This window comes from Dermacentor albipictus, chromosome 2 (assembly GCF_038994185.2).
Source record: "Dermacentor albipictus isolate Rhodes 1998 colony chromosome 2, USDA_Dalb.pri_finalv2, whole genome shotgun sequence".
NCBI classification, from domain to species: Eukaryota; Metazoa; Arthropoda; class Arachnida; order Ixodida; family Ixodidae; genus Dermacentor; species Dermacentor albipictus.
Window position 1 is genome coordinate 172570080 of NC_091822.1, and position 21999 is coordinate 172592078.

The window sequence follows — 21999 nt, forward strand, 5'->3', positions numbered from 1 at the left end:
TTGCTCCACGCACTAGTAAGCAATTAAGTAACAGTTACCTGCTGGCACTACGCATATCCACGTGCTATCAGAAAAACTTGCACAATTCAGCCAGTTTCCTGAAAGAAGTCTCAAATGCCTTCGTGTTGTTGAAAAAAATGCACTAAAGTATTCAGGGCATTACTAGCTGCATAATGCACTGACACTGCTGGTTCCTGGAGCTTCTGGGCAGTGTCCTCACCATAACTGTAAGCCTGCAGGAGCATTTTGAGGACCTCCTCATAACTGTTTCTATGGTATCTGCTCTGCATGTTTTCACGTCATCATCAATGCTGTCCACTGGAACACCATTTGCTTCTAGTGTATAGCTAGCATAGCCGCCTCCTCCAAGTTCACTGATCCACATGTCTTGCTGACTCAAGTAGCAGGCATCAGTGGCGATTGTGGAACTTTGGCTTAACCGAATCAGCAGGCAGGACAGGCAATACGAAGAAAACTGATGGCGATTCAACTCTGAAGTATCCTGTGTGTTGCTACCAGGTCTCAAACAATTTGGTGAATACCCTTCCTGCCACTCAAACATCTTTCTAACTATGCCTGGTTCATGGTTAACATTCCTCTTGTTTCCATGAATGTTAAGCACCATTACTTGTCTGAACCATAATATCACTGCACATGCTGACCGTTCAGTTGTTAGTCAGCTTAAACTGCTCATGGGAAGCTTACCCTGTAGGCCAAAGGTCAAGGCTTACCTTTGGATTTGTTCGCTGCTGTAGACGCCTTTCTTCCTGCTCTCGGGCCAGCCGTTCATACTCTTCTCTGATCTCTTGTGGTGTCTTAGTGCGCTGGACGATCTGATACAGCCAACATAAGAAATGCAGAGGTAAACATCAATACATGAGGTCAGAGTTGAAATGAGGGCTTTGAAGCAATAAAAGGCACTGCGAAATTTTCCTAGCTGCCAGATTACATACTTCAACTGGAATAAATTTCACAACAGAAGTTAACAAAATAAAAAAAGGTGCAACATATGCACGCGCGGGCATGCATGTGATACGAGTTATCGCTCTTCCTACAGACATGTACTCAGACATATAGGTATCGACATGTATGCTACATGTATAAGCCAATGCAGATATGTGGCCAGATGCATACACGCTTCTTCAAGCAAACGAGCAAATTGGGCTTCATCAGTCTCTTGGTGCACAACAAATGACAAAAGATTTTCACTTGCATTATCCACCACGTTAGCAAGACTTCAGATTTGTTACTGACGCACCTTTAAGCAAAGAATATAGCAAACAGTGATCAAATTCACTGTACTAGTGATTTGTTTGTTTGCTTTCTTTATAAAACAGAGTAGGCTCAATATTGTTACGGGGATGCAAGTTACATACATATGACCGCATATGACGCCGGTTCTTCTGGCCGGGTCTCTACCGCTCTGTGCATTGTTATGTCGCAACTTGCAAATTGTGTCAGCGCCGGAAGAAACCTCCACTACCACCTGTTGGACCACTCTATCCAACTGAAGTTCTCTCTGAACCGTTCTTTCGTGTAGGCCTTGACCTGCTTGGCCCTTTTCTGATGACGACTAGAGGGAATAAGTGGATCGCCGTCGCTACTGATTACTGGACATGCTACGCGATAACAAAGGCATTGCCGACTAGTTGCGCAACAGACGTCATCGATTTTATCCTTCATGATGTCATTCTCCAGCACGGTGCACCTCGACAGTTACTTACAGACCGCGGCCGCTCGTTCTTGTCTTGAGTTGTCGACGACCTCCTCCGCTCTTGTGCCACCGAGCACAAGCTGTGAATCGCCTACCACCCACAAACGAACGGTCTTATGGAACGTCTCAATCGAACACTCACAGGGATGCTGTCAATGTACTTTTCCAACGATCACCGCGACTGGGACCCAACGCTGGCCTATGAGACATTCGCGCATAACTCGTCCCGATATGACACCGCAGGATATTCACCCTTTTATCTTTTGTATGGTCGTGACCCCACATTGCTATTTGACACCATCCTTCCTTCTGTGACCCGCATTGCCACTGAGTACACTCGCGAAGTGATCGATCGTGCTCGCATGGCACATCAAATTGCCTGATCTCGCTCATTAGCCTAGCAGCATCTGCAGAAAGAGCATTATGACTGGTGCCATCACAATGTTCAGCGCATCCAGGTGCTTGGGTGCTGCTTTGGTCACCATGTTGTCGGGTCAGCCGCTCCCAGAAGCTTCTCTCTTGCTACACAGGGCCTTATGAAGTCCTATGCCAAGTTAATGACGTCAATTACGAGGTCGCACCGTTACAGTATGATCCATCCTCAAGTCCGCCGACTGCTGACGTCATGCACATTTCGTGGCTGAAGCCATACTTCGCTCGCAGTTCTTTGCCTACCATGCGCCGAGATGGCGCTTCACCACCCGGGGGTCCCGTTACGGAAGGATGAACGAAGAGAGGAACAAGATGATTGCGAGGCGCTGGCTGCTGCGGGTTGTTGGCGGTCCGCCATCTTGTCTACGCTGACTCATTCTGTATATATATATTGTAAATAGTCTTTATATACTCTTAGCATACCCACAACAATATCTTTCCACTAAAGGCACTTGTAAATAATGAAAGCAATGAGAAACAGTTTGGATGACATTTCCAGGTGCTAGCGATACCAGCGCTACTCTGTGGGACTGTGTTACAAAGCAGGAAAAAAATGACATCCTAACTCACCTGCCATCCATCAGTTTCAAGACCCTTGACTCCCAGCGTGTCATATATGGCTCTCTTGTGGGGGTCCAGCAACACTGCATGGATAAAAGGTTGAAAGAATGGAAAACATGAGAAATCCAAGCAAGAACCCGCTTCTGAAAAGCCTTGCTTACAGCTAACAGTAAAGGCTAACTGGCAATTTTGGATTTGGCATATAGTGAAATAAAGTATGGCACAGTAATATAACTGCACGATCTGTTATTGGTGTGCAATATAAGAAAGCCAAGACTGAGAAAAAATTTGCAGTTCTGCCTAAAAGGCGAAGCACCAATCACGATAGCAAATTAGTAGATAGCTGTACGAAGTATAAACTCATAGTAAACATTTGCTTACTAACTAAATTAACAATGATAGAATGTGTAAGCATGACTCAACGAAGACATAGAAAGAAAGACACACACAGACAGTGCTGTCTTTCTGTGCCTGCTTCTTTCTACATCCTTGTTCAGCCGTGCTTACACATTCTATAATAGATTCAAACCAATTAGCCCATCAACGTGTTTTAACTAAATTAACCAGCACAGTGTGTAAAGACTGGCGTGTAACACCCCCAGGCAAAAAGGATGCTCAAAGACCATGCCTAATCGAAACGGAGGATGAATCCCTAGTTTGCTATGGTTGTCTCGAGTGGTTGCCGGTCTGGCAGGCGCCACACAAGTGATTACAGGCCCCTTTGTGTGCGTGCGACTCTAGGGGAGCACCCTTTCCGCGAACTGTCCGACCCTAGTGGAGACCCTTTCCACGAATCAAACAGGACCCGTGGGTTGCTGCCAGAGGAGGCAAGCACGTGCAACATCGCCTAGGAGAAAGGATCAGCCGCCCACCCCTGACCAGACTCAGTGCATGTCACGTGACGTTGACGTGAGCAAGATCCCGCCTACGATTTTAGCGGGCTTATTTAAGCGGCCTTGCAATGTAATTTTTCAATTCATTTCATTCTCTTCTTCTATATCCTTCACCAACCATTGAATAAATAGTGAAAATTTCGCACTAGAAATCGTCTCGTCCCTGCCTGGTTGCCATGGTCTACCGGCCGCCAGCCGCCTGCCAACGCCAATAGTAACGCCAGTTGAGGTTCGAGTAACCGGCACCGCAACAGGTGTCACACACGCACAGGTAAACATGAACACATCTCAATCGATGAGCGCGGAAACTCGCTGTCAAAATTCTGAAGTGAGGAACCATGGAAGCAGCAAGCTAATTTATCTTAATACATGTCTCGCTTCAGCGAAAACAAAACGTCAAAAGCACAGCGCATACGAAGCTACGGGCACTATGTGCACTCTGCAAACATTGCGGATCGCTTTGAAGATGAGGCCCACACACACGTGCACTTTAGCCACGTTGAAGATCGCTTTCAAGACACACGAGCACTGGCAACGCGTCTCTACGGCGTCCCCCAAAGCGTCTACTACGGCGTCTACGATTCCCGTGGCCAATGCCATAGTAAATGCCGTGGTTGTATCCACTCTGTACGCAGCGGCGGGTGAGGACGACAACGAGGCACCATGGCAGCCACTGGAGAAGAACGCCCCTCCTCCCTCGCCTCACCCCCCTGCCTCATGTGCCACAGGAAAGGGCATACATCCAGGCCGCATTGCTCACTCGTGCATGTGAGATTGAACCGCATTAGCCGGCTCACCCTCACACGCTCTCACTCATATGGAACCTCACGGCGACAGCGACGGCAGAAATACACCATGTTAGATACGGGACCTTTTCCAAGGAGCGCAGAAGCACATATACCACATTCCCGAAGCGCGGCACCTGCTAACGAGTTGCCGTCCCCCCCCTCGTGTGCCGCAGGTGGAGCTATTAACTGCTTGACTCTTCCCGAAAGTGAAGCAAGAGCCTGGCACTGTTCCAGGTAACGTGAGTCCAAGAGGCAAGACGGGTGTAATGCACTGTGAAACCCTGGCAGCGTCGCCCCCTTCTGCCAATTTGTGACGCGCTTGCAAGTCACCAAGGCAATACCGCAGGGAGAAAGCCCTTGGACAATTGGGGCCCAAGGAGCGACCTTCTCCACCTTGGTGACGGTAGTTGCAGACCGGGTCGGCAAGACCGCAGAGAGAAGTAAGCACTCGGACAATTGGGGACCAAGGAGCGACACTCTCCGCCGGGTGTGATACAATCGCACGGGCGCCTACCATTGGCTGAAAATGACGACACCTGAGCGGGCTTGCCGATTGGCCGAAAATGGCGTCACCTGAGCGGGCTCGCCCATTGGCCGAACGTGACATGTCATCGAGACACCGAAGGGCTTAAAAGCCAGAGACTAGGATCATTCCTAGAGCATTCATTGATTCATCTCTTTCGAGCTTCTTGTCATGGGCCGCAGCGTCCGAGTTGCTGCCGGCCCATAATGACTCTATGACTGTTAATTTCTTGGTTGTCTCACTGTAAATAATGTAAATAAACCTCCAGTTTTTCATCCCGACGTCCTTCTCAACTCTTACAACCTGGAGTGTCCATATAATTGATCACAATAAAATAACAGGCAGCATCCAATCACTGCTTCTGCTTCATGCATATTATCAACAGACTCACATGGACAAAAGCTGCCCAAAATCGTCAAAGGGGAACCTTTTACTAAAGTCATGGGATGCAAGATCTGCCTGTAAGCTATGACTGGAAAAGAAAAAAACAACGCTGAGGCTACATGCATATCCGTTCACTATTAAGCAGTTATGAGCTATGTACTGGGTATATCTGTAACATAACATTTTCTTGTAACATCACAGTCCCTTGTGACATCATGCTGAAAGCCTCGGAAAAAAGAATAAAATAAGAAGCCCATGAATTTACATAGGTTTGGACCAAGAACCCCACGGCTCTGAAACTTGTGTTCTAGTACCTACTCTATAACCGCACTGCATTTGGGACAAAGAAAAGTAAAAAATATATACATATTGCTACGGAATAGTATTTCCAATGACGAAGTGAGCAGTCAGAAGACGACGACGACGACTGGAAGCTAGCGCAGGCTGTTGCCTCTTGGCCAAGCGCGGCGTATTACGTTGTAAATATAGTTGTATATAGCTTTTCATCTGCGTGTTCTTACGTAACATATCTGGTGGAGGTGGACGTTCCCTGTACCTCGTCTCGGAGCTTCGCAGTGGACGGTATGTCGAGCCTTCCTTCATGGCTCCCGGCGACGACAACTTGAGTCAGCCCTCTCCGACACGTGCTGCCACTTCGACGACCTACATCACTCTCCCTGCTCCTCGTGATCCTGGCATATTCTCCGGCAGAGATGGGGAAGACGTCGCGGACTGGATCAGGCTATACGAACACGTCAGCCGCAATAACCGGTGGGACCCTACTATTATGCTCGCCAACTTAGTCTTTTACCTCGGTGGCACACCTCGAGTTTGGTATCGCACGCACGAAGATGAGCTCACCAGTTGGGATTCACTTAAGACACAGCTTTGAGACTTGTTTGGCAAACCCTACAGTCACCAACTTGCCGCGCAGAAGGCGCTTTCCGGCCGTGTGCAGATGTCAACAGAGCCCTATGTTACGTACATTCAGAATCTCTTGGCTCTGTGCCGCAAAGTTGAAGCACACATGACTGAGTCAGACAAGGTATCCCACATCCTCAAAGGCATTGCCGATGACGCCTTCAACTTGCTCGTATTCAACAACGTAGCGATAGTGGATGCAGTTATAAAAGAGTGCCGCCGCCTGGAACTCGCTAAAAGCAGACGTATCGACCAGCAGTTTGCCCGTTTGCCCAACACCCCAGCGACATCTTCCTGTGCCGACGCTCCTCGTCCCAACAACACTGGCGATATTACCAGGATCGTCCGGCGTGCAATTGAGGCCGCCTATCCGGCTGCCTTTGACTCCAGCCCCATCAATGCACCTGCAGTCACGGTTTCCCTGATACAGGCAGTTGTCCGCCAGGAATTCGAAAACATGGGTCTTCACACCATCTGTTCGGCACATCGCCCTGATACCCACCCGGCTTCTTCGATTCCGCCCCGTCCCGCATCTTCTTACCCACCACGTTTCCGCAACCCATCTGAATGGCGCACTGCCGACGACAGGACCATTTGTTTTCACTGCCGTCGAATCAGGCACATTTCTCGACACTGTCGCAGTCGCTGGACTTCCCCTGCCTGGTCTGCTTGTACTGCCTACTCTCGTCCCTCAGGTGGCCCTTCTCGTCCATATGCCGCACGCTCCGATAATGCCGCCACTGATTCTCCTGCGCCGAACCGCCCATATTCTCGTTCACCTTCGCCCCAACGACGACAATCTCGCTCTCCCCAGCCCCGTCGCTCCTTTTCGCCAACTCCCTTCCGACGCCACTCCCAGCCGGAAAACTAGATGATGCAGCGCCTCGAGGTGACGCTGCATTGCTCCCTACGCCGCCAAATCCTCCACAGACGTTGCCCACTCATCTGAACCTTCTTGACGTGCAAGTCGACGGTGTTTCTGTATCTGCTCTTATAGACACTGGGGTGCATTTGTCGATCATGAGCGCTGAGCTTCGTAACCGCCTGAAGAAAATAATCACTCCCGCCACGACGCCTGTTGTCCATGTCGCCGATGGCAGAACAGCCCCCGTAATTGGTATGTGCGCCGCCCGTGTCTCCTTCGCCGATCGCTCCACAATCGTGCTGCTCACAGTCATCGCCCACTGTCCCCACGACATCATCCTCGGCTTGGACTTCCTCTCCGCACATTCTGCTCTCATCGACTGTTCCACCAGTACTCTCCGCCTTGACTTGCCTGTTCTGGATCCCGCTGAACCACACCCAAGTCGCCTCAGTTCCGTCGACTTCGTTCGTTTGCCACCTTCGGCACTAACTTACGTTGACTTAGTGTCATCCCCACCAGTGCCCGACGGTCACTACATCGCGGCTCCTATGCAAGACGTCCTACTTACCCACGGGATCACAGTACCTCATACCGTTTTATCTATTACGGCGAATCGCGTCTGCCTACCAGTGGTCAATTTTGGCTTGATGACACAAGTCCTGCCACGCCGGATGTCGATAGCCCAGCTTTGCTCATTCGAGGATCACTCAATAGCATCTATTGCAGTAGACGATAATTCGGCTGATCCTGCTCTACCATCGCAGTCGGCGACTTGTACCATCGCCGCCTTAGAGAAAATGATTGCGCCCGACATGCCGTCCGAGCACGCTCGTGAGCTCAACCGCGTTCTGTTTTCCTACCACGATATTTTTTACTTTAACGATCGTCCTTTGGCCCAAACTACAGCTGTTAAACATCGCATTAATATTGGCGATGCCCCTCCTATTCATCGCCGCCCCTATCGAGTGTCACCGGCTGAGCGTCAAGTTATTCACGCAGAAGTTCGTAAAATGCTTGCCAAGAACATCATAGAACCGTCATGTAGTCCATGGGCGTCACCTGTTGTACTGGTAAAAAAGAAGGATGGCTCATGGCGCTTTTGCGTGGATTATCGGCACCCTAACAGGGTTACTAAGAAGGAGGTGTATCCCCTACCTCGGATTGATGATGCCCTTGACTGCCTCCACGGTGCTCGCTACTTCTCATCTATTGACCTTCGCTCCGGCTACTGGCAGATTGCCGTGGACGATCTCGACCACAAGAAGACTGCTTTTGTAACACCCGACGGTCTTCATCAATTCAAAGTGATGCCGTTCGGTCTATGTAACGCTCCTGCCACTTTTGAACGCATGATGGACTCCCTCCTTCACGGTTTCAAATGGTCCACGCGCCTGTGCTACTTGGACGACGTTATAGTATTCTCTCCAATGTTCGCTACGCACCTAGAGCGCCTTCCGGCAGTCCTGGACGTTTTTCGTCGAGCCGGTCTGCAACTGAACGCATCGAAGTGCCAATTCGGCCGTCGCCAGATTACCGTCCTTGGGCACCTCGTTGACGCAAACAGAGTTCAACCAGACCCAGGCAAGATCCATGCTGTTACGCACTTCCCTGTTCCCAAGTGTGTCAAGGATGTGCGCAGCTTCATCGGCCTTTGTTCCTACTTCCACCGTTTCGTGGAAAATTTCGCGGCCACTAACCACTAACCAAGCTTTTGAGAAAAGATACCACTTTCCAGTGGGGCGATAACGAGACCTCTGCATTCTCGCTTCAAATCGACCTTCTCACAACACCTCCCGTTCTGGCCCATTTCAATCCTTCTGCGCCTACCGAAGTCCGTACTGATGCCAGCGGTCACGGAATTGGCGCAGTCCTGGCACAATGCCAGCGCGGCAACGATCATGTTATCGCTTACGCCAGCAGGCTCCTGTCACCTTCCGAGCGCAACTATACCATTACTGAGTGTGAGAGTCTGGCCCTAGTTTGGGCGGTGGCGAAGTTCCGCCCATACTTGTATGGCCGACCCTTTTCCGTTGTCACAGACCATCACGCGCTTTGCTGGTTATGCTCCCTGAAAGATCCTACAGGAAGACTTGGTCGCTGGGCCTTACGCCTCCAAGAATATTCGTATACTGTCACCTACAAATCTGGCCGACTACACAAAGATGCTGACTGCCTGTCTCGTTACCCGGTAGACGAGCCTGATGACGCCGACAGTAGCACCGCCAACGGAATTTTCTATGTGTCTGCCTTCGCTAACATTGCCGGTGAGCAGAACCGAGACCTATCACTGCAAGTACTCATCGAACTTCTGCGCTCTACACCTACCGACGTGTCCGTTCGCCAATATGTCCTCCACGGCGGCATTCTGTACCGAAGGAACTTCCTCCCTGACGGATCTGATCTTCTTCTTGTTGTGCCAAAACATCTACGACAAACTGTGCTCTTTGAGATGCATGACGCAGCTACTGCAGGACATCTTGGGGTAACCTGCACGTATGACCACGTCCGCCGCCACTTCTATTGGCCTGGTCTCGCTCGCTCCATCCGACGCTATGTTTCTGCCTGTGATACCTGCCAGCGCTGGAAAACACCTCAAGTGCTACCTGCCGGTCTTCTCCAGCCGATCACCGTCCCTGCGGAACCGTTCTTTCGTGTTGGATTAGACCTCCTCGGTCCCTTTCCCACGTCATCCTCTGGGAACAAATGGGTAGCTGTCGTAACTGATTACGCCACCCGATACGCTATCACGCGGGCTCTCCCTACCAGTTGCGCCACTGACGTCGCGGACTTTCTCTTGCGTGACATCATCTTACTTCATGGCGCCCTGCGACAGCTGCTTACTGACCGTGGTCGTAACTTCCTCTCCAAGGTTATCGCCGACATTGTGCGTTCCTGCTCCACTCAACACAAGCTGACTAACCCATACCATCCTCTAACCTATGGCCTGACAGAGCGGTTAAACCGTACTCTTACCTATATGCTGACCAAGTACGTTTCCAAGGACCACCACGACTGGGACATTGCCCTTCCTTACGTCACATTTGCTTATAATTCTTCCCGGCACGACATCGCCGGATTTTCTCCATTTTATCTACTCTACGGTCGCGAACCGACCTTGCCCGTAGACACGGCCCTTCCTCCTCCTGCGATCTCAACAAGCGAGTATGCGCGCGACGCCATCGCCCTCGCTGACCATGCACGCCAGCTTGCCCGTGCTCGACTGACAGACTTGCAAACCACTCAACAGCGTCAGTACAACGCCCGCTACCGTGACGTACAGTTTTCGCCTGGTGCGCTCGTGCTCCTGTGGTTGCCCTCTCGTCACATCGGACTTTCAGAAAAGCTCCTTTCATGATACACAGGGCCTTACCGCGTTCTGCGCCAGGTGACCCCTGTGACGTACGAAATTGCTCCTGTGAGCTCAACCTCGTCATCTACTCTGGCATCTAGTGATGTAGTGCACATCAGTAGGCTCAAGGCCTACTACACTGCTTCCGAGTCCAACCTTTAGTCGCTCCGGAACGGCGCTTTTGCCGCCGGGGGTAGTGCTACGGAATAGTATTTCCAATGACGAAGAAGTGAGCAGTCAGAAGACGACGACGACGATTGGAAGCTAGCGCGGGCTGTTGCCTCTTGGCCAAGCGCGGCGTATTACGTTGTAAATATAGTTATATATAGCTTTTCATCTGCGTCTTCTTACGTAACACTATATATATATGGGGTTGTACATGCCAAAAGAACAAAGAAAAGTCATGTTATAGGCTTATTCTAAGAGTTTGTGAAATAGCTTTAATGGGTCACATTAAACGCAGCCTCTGAAAATAAAAGATTCCTCCTTTCATTGTTGAAATTAAGCCTTAAAAGTATCCAAGGGTGAGCCCAGTAAGCAATGCTTTGCATTGTCTTCTCTTATCTTACAAAGGAAAAAAATCTGCTTTATAACTTTACTGCACTTAAGAAAATGCTTTTGATGGGTCGCAGTAAAGTTAAGGTAAAAATATAATGTGTTTATTTATATTATGCCTTAATGTACCAAAACACAGATTGAACAATAAACAGCACATGTTCTTGTCTCCTCCGATCCATTCATCCCTGGCCCAAGATCGGATGACTGACAGGTTGGTGAAGCGGCTTACGACAAGTACACCACACGTGAAATTGGATCATTTTTAAAAACTTCTCACTGTAATCTAAATTATTTTCTACCTTCAACTTTACCTAAGCAACGCTAAAGTTGGTCCTCCTCTTCTCACTTCACATAACATGGGTTCCAACCAAGTATCACGGGTCTGTGACACTCCACCGCCACATTGAATTGCCCACTAAAAATAGGCGTTGAACCGTAATTTTACCTTCCTAGATCACAAAATGGCTTTAGCAAGTCTCATTTAATGTAGTATGAAGAATTATGCAGATGCCGTGCACTGTGGCAATAGACATCAGCAAAGCTTTCAGTGCTTTTTGCTTTGATCGACAATAATTAGGGGTGATATTTATGGCGAATGCACAATTTCTTCAGTGTTTAGTGCAAAATGAGAGTGATGAGTTGATGGTAAATGTTACCTTGCATGCACCACTGCTGTTTGCCTTCATAGTACTAAGAACAGAAACCGAGACATGTTTGCTTGAGGCATTGCTGTGCTCCACTGTTCATAACCTCTGAGAAGGTTAGTATTGTTATTGCCTCATACAGCACATCACATCAGGGCAAAAGTGGTAAACTTTACTTGAATTATGGGATTGTATGTGCCAAAACCACAATTGGATCACAAGGCGTGCCCCAGTGGCAAGCCACGGATTAATTTTGACCCTCTGAGGTATTTTAAGGAGCACTTAAACCCAAGTACACAAGCATTTTTGTATTTCGCCCCCGTCAAAATGTGGCTGCCATGGTCAGAATCGAACCCACGGCCATAGCCATAAAGCTACCAAGGCAGGCACAGAAGAGTTGAATTGAAGTGCGACGCCTAGACTCTACGATGTTGCCTAGACGCTACACGGTGCTTTAATGTGGCTTTGGTTCTGCATGCATATGTCATTTGTCCATTTGACAAATTTGCATGGTATTTATTTTTCAGAAATAACAGAAACATACCATACCTTACCTTGAACACAAATTTATCCTATTTGTCTGTAACTGCTGTCGTGTCTAGTAGCAGCTAGGGTGCCTCTGGGGCTTGCGCATTAAGGTACCCAAGCAGTAGCGCTTCCTTGTCATCTCGCATTGCCTTTTCCCTCTCCTGCCCTTCCCCCAATGTATGCGAGCTGCGAGCAAAGAGTGCCAAGAGTTTCGTGGCTGCATCAGCTCTACTCATTCTCAGCCACCACCCCCTCCTCTCTATCATTCTATGTACCTCCCCACTGGAGGATTGCATGTTAGTAAAAAGGTAGGCACTGCAATGCAATGTTTCTGCGACGCTTTGGCGGGGGGTCACGGATAATTACAGCCGACAAGAGGGTATTGTGGCGACATGCAGGGAGCTCTAGAGGGCATTGTGCACATTCGATATGGTGCAAAGATCCAAAGGAGTTTCTCCCACCACCTATCCTCTCTGCCACGCTCCTGCTGTGTATATACACAGTCTGAACCACACCCCAACGCAGCTTGCAAGGAAACAGCAGCAGCGCAAAGGTCAAATGAAGAGACAAGGAAAGCTCCGCTTTAAAAGGAACATTATTGGTTGGTTACGAGTGTGTAACACAAATGTGCAGGCTAGGCATTTTCACTCCAGATCTCAGGCTTGCCAAATCACTTTGGGTCTTAAGTCCTGCTTCTTCCTTGAGATTTTAAGGTGAAGGACATTTTATAGTGTTGTTATTTAAACTACTACGCTCGTCTCCGACGCTCAAATGCTCACTGGCTTTCAAGGATATTATGGCGCAGCGAAAGACACATCATGACAACAGCATGACGACAATGGGATGACAATCCTGTAATTGTGAAGATAGTACAATGATGACAGCGTGATGATGACAGATTGAGCACAATAACTGTATGATAACAACTATATGATGACTATGGTTCAATGACGACGGCATGACAAAAATCGAATGAGAAATCTCAAATGACGATGATGGAACGTCAATGACGTGATGACGATAGCATGAAAACAAAGGTATGGCAAGAATCAGAAGACAAATCTCAAATGATGACGATGGAATGACCACGACGGCAGCACAACGACGGTAAGACAATGAATTCATGACGACAATTGCATGATGACGATGACAAGACAAGAGCATCATATTCAACATTGAATGATGATGGCACGCTTACAATGAAATGACAAGGAATGAATGATATCAATAGAATGATGGATGACTATGGGATGATGATGAGTGAATGATGATGATGGCACAATGATGACTATATGACGATGGTGGTATGAGATGGCGAGATGACGATGGCATATGCGCAGTGGCACATACTCATGGGAACTGTATACTGCACTACCTTCATGATTAGCCCACCACTGCAAACTATGCCAATGGAGCACAACTGAGCAACAAGCCAGAAAAAGCTAACACTTCACTATGAAATTTTTGACTGAAATTAAACCACAAAAGTTTTGTGAAATTAGGAAATGTGCTATGACATCAACTAGAGAGTGCAGAAAAGTATTAGTCAACTCCATGGCTTCCAATGTTTGCAACAGCAAGGTGTAGGCTGCCTTGATGCTCACCTCCGAGCACCCGCATACCTGAACCCTACACACACCATACGCTTTCGGTCAAACTAAAGTTCTTGCAAACAAATCTGTGGACATCACAGTCTCTCCTCTGTGTTCCACTGTCAAGGTTCACGTCCCTCCAGAAGTTGCTACTGATTTGTGTATGTGACATTCCGGACAACTAAACAAACTTCACCACATCAACTACAACCCAAACCACCACTTAGGATGAATTTGACTGCTTACAGGTACACAAAGCGACAAAAAAGTGACAACAGTTACTGAACAGCACACAGTGACATTCAAGTGAAGACCAATCTTGAGCCTTGCTCATGTAAACATTTGTTGGGTTGTACGATTGGAGTTGCTAGATCATGTGAAGAGGTACACTGCAATAGAGCTGCTTAGCGCACCTACTGACTCGGGGCTGCTGGATCTGTGTCTTTTGTCTTTGTGTGCTGCTTTACAGAATTATGACTGATAAATCCTACAAAGAAAGTGCTCTTAAATTATCCACTGCTCTGATACACCTTCACCAACATTTCCTTTGCGTGCGTCATGTTTAAGAGGTTTGCATTGGTTCCAGGTACTATACGCGACTTGTAAACCTAAACCGCGACTCAACTGGCCTAAGCAACAAGAGCAAAAGCTTAACTGGCGTCCATCAATACGAAAGGGGCACTGGGTGCGAGGCACTACGTTGCGTCGTTGCCATCTTCAGCCTAGCACCACTGTTCTCAGCCGCCACGGTGTCCCTCTCGTCTTTTAGGTGTGTAAGCTGAGATGCGATGCAACGAGACAGCACGTCCACTGTTCCCACGGGTCGAGATATGCTTATGCGACATAGGCGCAACTTTAATCCCAGTGTCACGTGGTCACTATCGATCGAGATCCAGCTTCTATTGCGATCGCATTTCTTGACCGCGATTGGCCCCCCTTCCCCAGCTAGTGTAAAGGCGCCAATTGCGATCGAAAAATTTGATCCTAATCGGGCTCGATGGCGATCGAAAGTGCACCGTGCGACACCCGCATAAAAGAGTGGTTCGTACGGGGAAAACGTACCGGTAGAAATGGAAACCATTTCCGCGAGGTTGGAAATTAATTAATTTACAGCCAGCACTCTTTTATAGGCGTGACGGCACCATGTAGAGCGAGAACCGCGAATAGTGGGTTGCGGCTGCAGGGCAGTGGGCTTACCGTCGTAGGCTTTTCGGGTCTTGTTGAAGAGCACCTCCGCGTCTCGTTTCTTGAGAGGGTCCGCATGTTTGTCCGGATGATATATCTTACTTAATCTCCTGTAGGCATTCGTTATCTCTTCTGTAGTTGCCTGGATGCGAAGAGAAAATGCGAAAGCGTCGGTTACACACACGAGCAGACCGGCGCATGGACGGAGCGATATTTCGTCATTCCGCCGTAAAAAAGCGATCAGCCTAGTCGGGATCAACGCAGCTAATATGTCTGTACTACTTGACGAGGTGGAAACAAACTTACATCTTTTCCAATGTTGAGGAACGTATAATAATCGTCCTCCACTTGCAGAACATCGTCGTCTGTTTCGCTATCCATGTGCGCCGCCATAACTGCGGCTAGCGGCCCCACCGAGATCAAAAAGAAAAACTTCCGCTAAATTTCAGTAAGATGACTTCTTACTAAAAAAACATCATCAAAAATGTCTACGTGACTTTACTGTAATAAATATACTTCTCCTTATATTCTAAATTGAAATACGGTAGAAGAAACGCGCATTTACTGGTGCAAAGAGTATCGCTTACTCTCATCCCCAAAACACCGCGAGCGCAGCGCTCCGGAAAGTTGCGTGCGACCAGCCGGCGAAGGTTCTGTTTACATTCGATTCAAAGAGTTTCGTGTTTCCGAAAAAGCGTGATCCTTTCGTGACCGCCCGTCGCTGGAGCTTCGTATTCGTCGAAACATGTAGTTCCTAGCCACCCAGTGCATTGTGCGTGCTGCAGGCCGGCCCCGGCGGCGAAAGAAATAAACTCCCTCAAGGATGAATCCTCCAGACTGTTGAAAGCTGAAAGATGGAGAACTGCTGGGATGGCTCAAATAATTCACACAAAAAATGCAACCCCTCAGTCGAATGCTGGTGAGTCTTGTGCATCATACGGCATGTCGCAGCAGCGGCGATAAACTGCTTGCGATGCGCGCGGCGCGGCTGCGCGCGATGTGTAGATGGGCGGTCCGATTTTGCTGCGTGTGACTTCCAAGGCGTTGGCATCTGATTTGCGGCTATCCGTTTGCTCAAAGCTCTAATTTCAGAACGCGACGAAGACATCTGAACGGAGCTAAGCGCATTACGTGCTACCGAACCAATTTTCTTCTCCCAAACGATCGAAAATCGGTTTCTCACGAGTGTTTCGTTTTCGTGTCACTGACGCGCCCACAGTTGCGGTGCCGTTTTAAAAAAAGTAATAAAAAATAATAAAAGAATGTGTCTGAGAAAGGAAGCGCTTGCACGCACAAGGTCGATCTGCGGGATATCTTCCACTCGTAATTTCCATGCAGCGGTGCCATTTAGCGCTTCCCAAATGTGCCAGAGCTGCGACCGTGTGTTGCGTACCGAGCAGTTGTGTCGCCGCTTCTCGAGCGGCTTTCTCTGGAATCGATATTCACTCCTGCATGCCGAATGCGCGGCCCGCTTTGTCGGCCCTGGTCCGCTCGATCGCTGACCATTAGGAATGCAGCAGGAAACATCGCGCGCAAGATTTATGGCCGGCACGAACGGCGAAGGAATTCCACAATATCGCCATGCCAGATGCGAGCGGCGCATATTCTTCGCTTGGCATGCGACCCACATGACGCGGTGGCACCGACATCTCCGGCCTCAGCCGCACGACTGCAGCAATTCAGGCTGCCTTCTGTGCATGGTCGACTTCTGGAGCGGAGAAAAAGAAATCTTCATCGAAACGCTGGACGTTGCCAAAACGCGGATGCATTTTGACCATCTGGGTCAGGCTCAGCCGCATTTCTGGTTTCTGTTTCGGTTACGTTCCAACCAATGCGCTGTGTCCTGCTATTGACGTTTTCAATAATTACTGTTTTTAGGTTGTCAGCGGCAGTTAAATTAATCCGCACGTATTTTATTGTGCATTCTGAGCGTGGCGTTTTATCACTGGTAAATTACGAGGGGGTACTTTCGTATCCTGGTTTCGGTTTTGGCTGGCGTGCCTGCTTTATCAGCGCTTCTGAGCATAGAGTTGTCGCATAATGTTTACATGGAAATGGCAACGCGTCAGTACTATTTATCTCACGTAGTGCTCGGTGAAGTGGTTCCGTCATTGCTTTTGTTTTCGTGCAAGCAGAAGAGGAGGGTTGTGTTATACTTGCGGTGTCGTACGTGGGCTCCTGCGCAAACAATAAGAGAGATAGAATGGATCTGCACAGAAAGGCAGGCAGGTTAACCGGAGGTAGTTCTGATTGACCACCCTTCGATGGTGGATGGGACTAAAAGGTGAAAGAGGGCGGAAGGAGGGAGAGTAAATTACTAACACAACATTGCACCTTAAAAGTTCAGGTGAAATGTACACTCTAGTTGGTGATCACGCATAACCTATACGCTATACATCACATCACGTTCTGTCTGCTGTTTAAGAGGATTTCTCTCGTTATTGCAATAAAAATCATTTAAATTTTTTTATTCTTCTAGAGTGTGATTTGTTAAGTGTTGGGAAGTTTCTTCAACATTTGGTATGGTTTAGTAGCTTGAAAACCACCTTGTTCTACTGTAGCTAAAGCTGCCTCATGTTACACTGGTGCGTTATATGTATGCTCTCTTCGCCCGTTGTAACATATTAAATTTAAGAAATTCTACGGGAGGTTAGCGGTGCCGTATATCACACACTGTAAGAAATACATGCAGAGAAAGAAGAGGTCCGCGAAGCATTCTTGCAGTCTGAATAGATTCGTGTATGCCTCCGGAATGGAGACTTTCAAAAAAGTATTTCCATTATTAAAAAAGCAGGGTTCTGGTTACGTCCTAGATAACATTAGACCAGTATCTCTTACATCAAACCTAGTAAAATTAATCGAGAGAATCTTACACGACCGCTTAGATAATTGTCTGACAGAATACATGATTTTGAGCCCATGCCAAATTGACTTCCGACATGGGTGCTCGGTTTGGTGTGCCCATGTCGACCTACAAAGTCGAATTAAACTGGCTCGATGTCAGAAAAAATATGCTGCCTCAATCACCTTCGATATCACTAAAACGTATGACAGTGTACAGCACGTCAGCCCAATAAGCGCACTTCAAAATGCAGGTCTACCAAATTATTTTGTTGCGTGGGTTTATGAATTTTTAAACAGCAGGGAATTTTACTGCTCTCTGTGCGGATTGTCTTCGTTAGCGTATAAACAATCAAGAGATCTACCCCAAGGATCGGTCCTATCGTCGTTTCTATTTAATGTTTTACCGAGTGATGCACCTTTAACACGGTATGTACAGGTGTGCGTATACGCCCACGACATCGCATTATTTGCTGCATCGGTAGATATAAATGCATTGTACAAAACGCTACAGTCCCTTGAATTGTGGCTTGGTGGCATTAATATCTCTCTTAATATCAGAAAAAGCGCCGTGCTAATCTTCCCTCAAAGCGTTCCTGTCCAAATTTCGATTCTTTCTCGGCAAGAGTATCCCGCAGGTAAATTCACTTAAATATTTTGGTGCCATATACACCGAAAATCTCAACTGGAGTCCGCATATAGAGCATATTAGCTCATAGGCAGCACGCGCAGTAGGAATGCTGCATATACTTAACAGCAATCGATGACGGCTGCGTCGGCATGCCCTCATTATGACATGTCACATGTATGTTCGCCCAACAACAGATTTCGGCTGCGTTTTCTTTTTGGCGCAGCCTCATACGAAATTTGGCCCCTGGTTCTATTAATAGAACGAGAGGCATTACGTTTATGTCTTGGGCTTCCTAAATTTGTCGCGAGTGTTTTTGTTTTTTCTTTGTTTTTGTCAAGAAGCACACCTGCCTACCCTTCTCATGCAATTTCGTTTACTAACAGTACAAACTTTCCTAACGTTATATGCATCTCCACAGTGGAGGTCACAAAATGTTTTCTTTACTGAATCTGCCTCATTTTTTAACCATCAATGCATCGCTCACGTTGCCCTCAAGTTGTTTTCGTGCAAAAAAAAAAAAAAACTATTGGAGCCATTAAATGTTCACCTGTGCGAGGTGGTCTTGCTGAATTCCTCTGTTCCCTTCGCTAAATTTGGATTTGATGATATTTTTCCAAACAATGTTAAACATTTGACCTTTCAATATCTGAATGGTATCTTGGAAGACCACCTTACACGTACAGCTGGATACAAAGACCGTTGTAGCGATTGATGCTTCCGTCTGTGAAGAGAAGGCAGGTGTGGGCATTGTATCACCATATATAAATTGGTCTTTTTTCATTCGACTACCCGACTTCATGTCTATCTTTCAGGCGAAATTATTGCCAGTTGTCTTAGCTTTACGAAAATTACCATCGTCTATGCCAAAAGCCGTAATTTTAACCGACTGTCTGTCTGTCTGTCCTTCGCTATAACCACGTCAAAATTGTCAGATCATTAAAAATAGTCTATTCTCTCCTCCAAAGACATTTGCGTCTCGATCGTTTAGTGTAGGTGCCTGGCCACAAAGGTCTAGCTTTAAATGAATATGCAGATGCACTCGCAGTAGCATCCCGCGATGGTCCTGTGATCTCCATTTTACCTGCGTCAGCTTTCATCACTGCGGCGCGACTAAGAAAATATACTGCTACATGTAACTTCGCCAAGTCATCGTTGTCAACATCAAGTTTCCCGCATCTCAGTTCTAAGTTTTCCTTGGAACAACAAATGGTGCTCCAGTAGAAAAAAATTGAACTAGCGATTACGAGACTACGGTGCCTAGTCCCCCCACTGAACTCCTATCTCCACATGTCTGGCCTGGCTATATAATCTTTGTGTCCTTTATGCAATAAGGGGGAATCTCTGCAACACCTCTTGACTTGCCGCCCGTTCATTATTCATAGAAAAAAATTTTTAGAACCCTACCAAAACATTGGCTTGAATTTGACTCGTCCGGTAATTCCTTCCATTGGAGCTACCGTACTGGGTTATAGCCACAGGATCCTTTGTGAAGCCCTCTGCAACTTTCTGCGCGAAATAAAAAGAATTGCGTGCTAAAATCGTTCTTTTACTTCTGGAAGACAAACATGCCAATATCTTCAGCGACTCCAGGGCAGCCATCCGCGCCTTCAGCGTTGGCGCCGTGTGTAAGGAAGCTTGTCGCATCCTCGACGGCAAAAGCATCGCCACCCGCACTCTCACGTGGTTCCCCGCTCACAGGGGATCCATCATGGGAGGCCCCACAAACCTCAACGAGCTGGCCGACTCCAAGGCGCGAGCTCTTGCTTTCCGCGACCATGGAGAACTCCAACGCCGGCCCGCAGTGGTGGAGAACAGAGATCAACCGACCACATACAATGAAATTACGTAGCACTTTTATCTCCGCAGGAGAGACTTTCTCCTTCCTCACAAGAAGTTAAATAGAGCGCAGGCATTGACTCTCAGACTATTGCAAACAGGCTCGTATCCCAGCCGGGCTTTATTCCAGAAGCTTTATCCCGACACCTATGCCACTAGTTCTTGCAGGCACTGAAATGACTTAGCTAGCCTAGACCATATATACTGTGGCATTGCCCCTCGTTACGAGGCACAGAACAAATCCATGAGGACAAGTGGCTCTCCGCTATCAAGAGCCCCGATGCGGGGGCGTAACTATGGGCTGTCCAGAGGGCCCACGATGCGGCGGTCGGGCATGGCCTGACTTAGAGTTACTGTATATGCTCCAAAGGTAGCATATATATACATATGCTACCTTTGGTAGCATATATATACTGTATATGATATAGTTACTGTATAAGTTACTGTATATAACTATAACTATAGTTACTGTATATAGTTACTGTATATGCTACCTTAGGTAGCATATACAGTAACTCTAGCCTGACTACCCCAACGTGGGAATGGCCGGCAGCGCGCTGAGTCACGTACCTCAGGACCTTCATTAAAGTTTTGCATCCATCCATCCATCCATCCATCCATCCATCCATCCATCCATCCATCCATCCATCCATCCATCCATCCATCCATCCATCCATCCATCCATCCATCCATCCATCCACCCATCCGTCCATCCATCCATCCATTCACTTCACATGACCACGCATTTTTTGCTCTAATACTTAGATATTTGACCATTCATATCTGTAACAGTAGACATCTTAATTCATATTTACAAAACACTTATTTCATTTAATTTTATTTTCCTAAGTAATCAATAGTTTTCTCGCCGCTCGATTCATGGCCGATCCCACAGAGTGGGTTGCGCCATTTCACTAAGGAAGAAGACCAATATTTGCAAGTCTTCCCTTTCGAAACGATCGACAGATGTTTATTGGTGATATTACAGGCATCGTAATTAAACGAGCCGTTTTGGTTCCCGTATTTGGTTGGCGGACGCGAACCGTTAACCTTGAACGCACTGGGCACCGTAGATAGCTTATGAGATGAAATATATGTAGGTTATGAATATCACTGTCGAGTAGCGGACCACGTGCATGCATTCAACATACGCCACTCGACGGACCGCAGTGTGGCATTTCGGTGGAGGCATAGACAACGTTTGATGTAAGAAGCGAGACGGTGAAATATCGCGAGGGCCATGCGGGCCGCATGCGTGAAACCCTTGGCCTATGGATCCTGCGTCGGATTTTTCTTTTTCGATAATTCTTTTGCCTAATTTAGCAAGGTGTGATTGGGTCAAATCCGGTCCGGCGATGGTTCTCTGCACTGGGGCGGAATCTTACAACGGTTCGGAAAGCGAACGGTTCACTTAATTGGCCTCACGTGATTGGTCAGAATTGTGCTTGCGTCATTGACCGTCAGAGACAGCGGGGCCCGGCATCGCAAATTATGACCACGTCACGCATCTGTCAATCGTTTTGAAAGCGAACCGTCGTCGGCTAAGAACGGAACCGGCGAAGAGATATAGTTCGCCTTGGGTTCGGTTGCTGTGGGTTGGCTGTTGGCCTGGCGGCGCGCTCGCGTGCGCAGGTTGTTTCGGAGGCTATTGCTCGCCCTTGCCGGCGTTGTTATGTCATTGTCGACGACGCCTGGAGGAGCTATACGCGTTCGACGAGATGACGGGAAAATTGTTTGCGCCGTCACTGTCGGCT

At 47.9% G+C, this 21999-nt stretch overlaps 2 protein-coding genes across 3 annotated transcripts in view; one reads left to right on the forward strand and one right to left on the reverse strand.

Annotated features, from left to right (window-relative positions):
* LOC135900884 (dnaJ homolog subfamily C member 11) overlaps positions 1-15386 on the reverse strand; it is a 50078-nt gene extending 34692 nt beyond the window's left edge. Inside the window, exons 1-4 of the mRNA XM_065430479.1 lie at positions 15244-15386; positions 14950-15079; positions 2717-2790; positions 732-833 (exon numbers count right to left, since the gene is read on the reverse strand). Coding sequence (XP_065286551.1) covers positions 732-833; positions 2717-2790; positions 14950-15079; positions 15244-15330 — 393 coding nt within the window. The 5' untranslated portion in view covers positions 15331-15386. The remainder of the gene's footprint in view (positions 1-731; positions 834-2716; positions 2791-14949; positions 15080-15243) is intronic.
* A 129-nt stretch (positions 15387-15515) lies between these two features.
* Camta (Calmodulin-binding transcription activator) overlaps positions 15516-21999 on the forward strand; it is a 560381-nt gene continuing 553897 nt past the window's right edge. For both annotated transcript variants that reach the window (XM_065430476.1, XM_065430477.1), the window contains exon 1: positions 15516-15856. In XM_065430476.1, the coding sequence (XP_065286548.1) occupies positions 15808-15856 (49 nt within the window). In that variant the 5' untranslated portion in view covers positions 15516-15807. The remainder of the gene's footprint in view (positions 15857-21999) is intronic.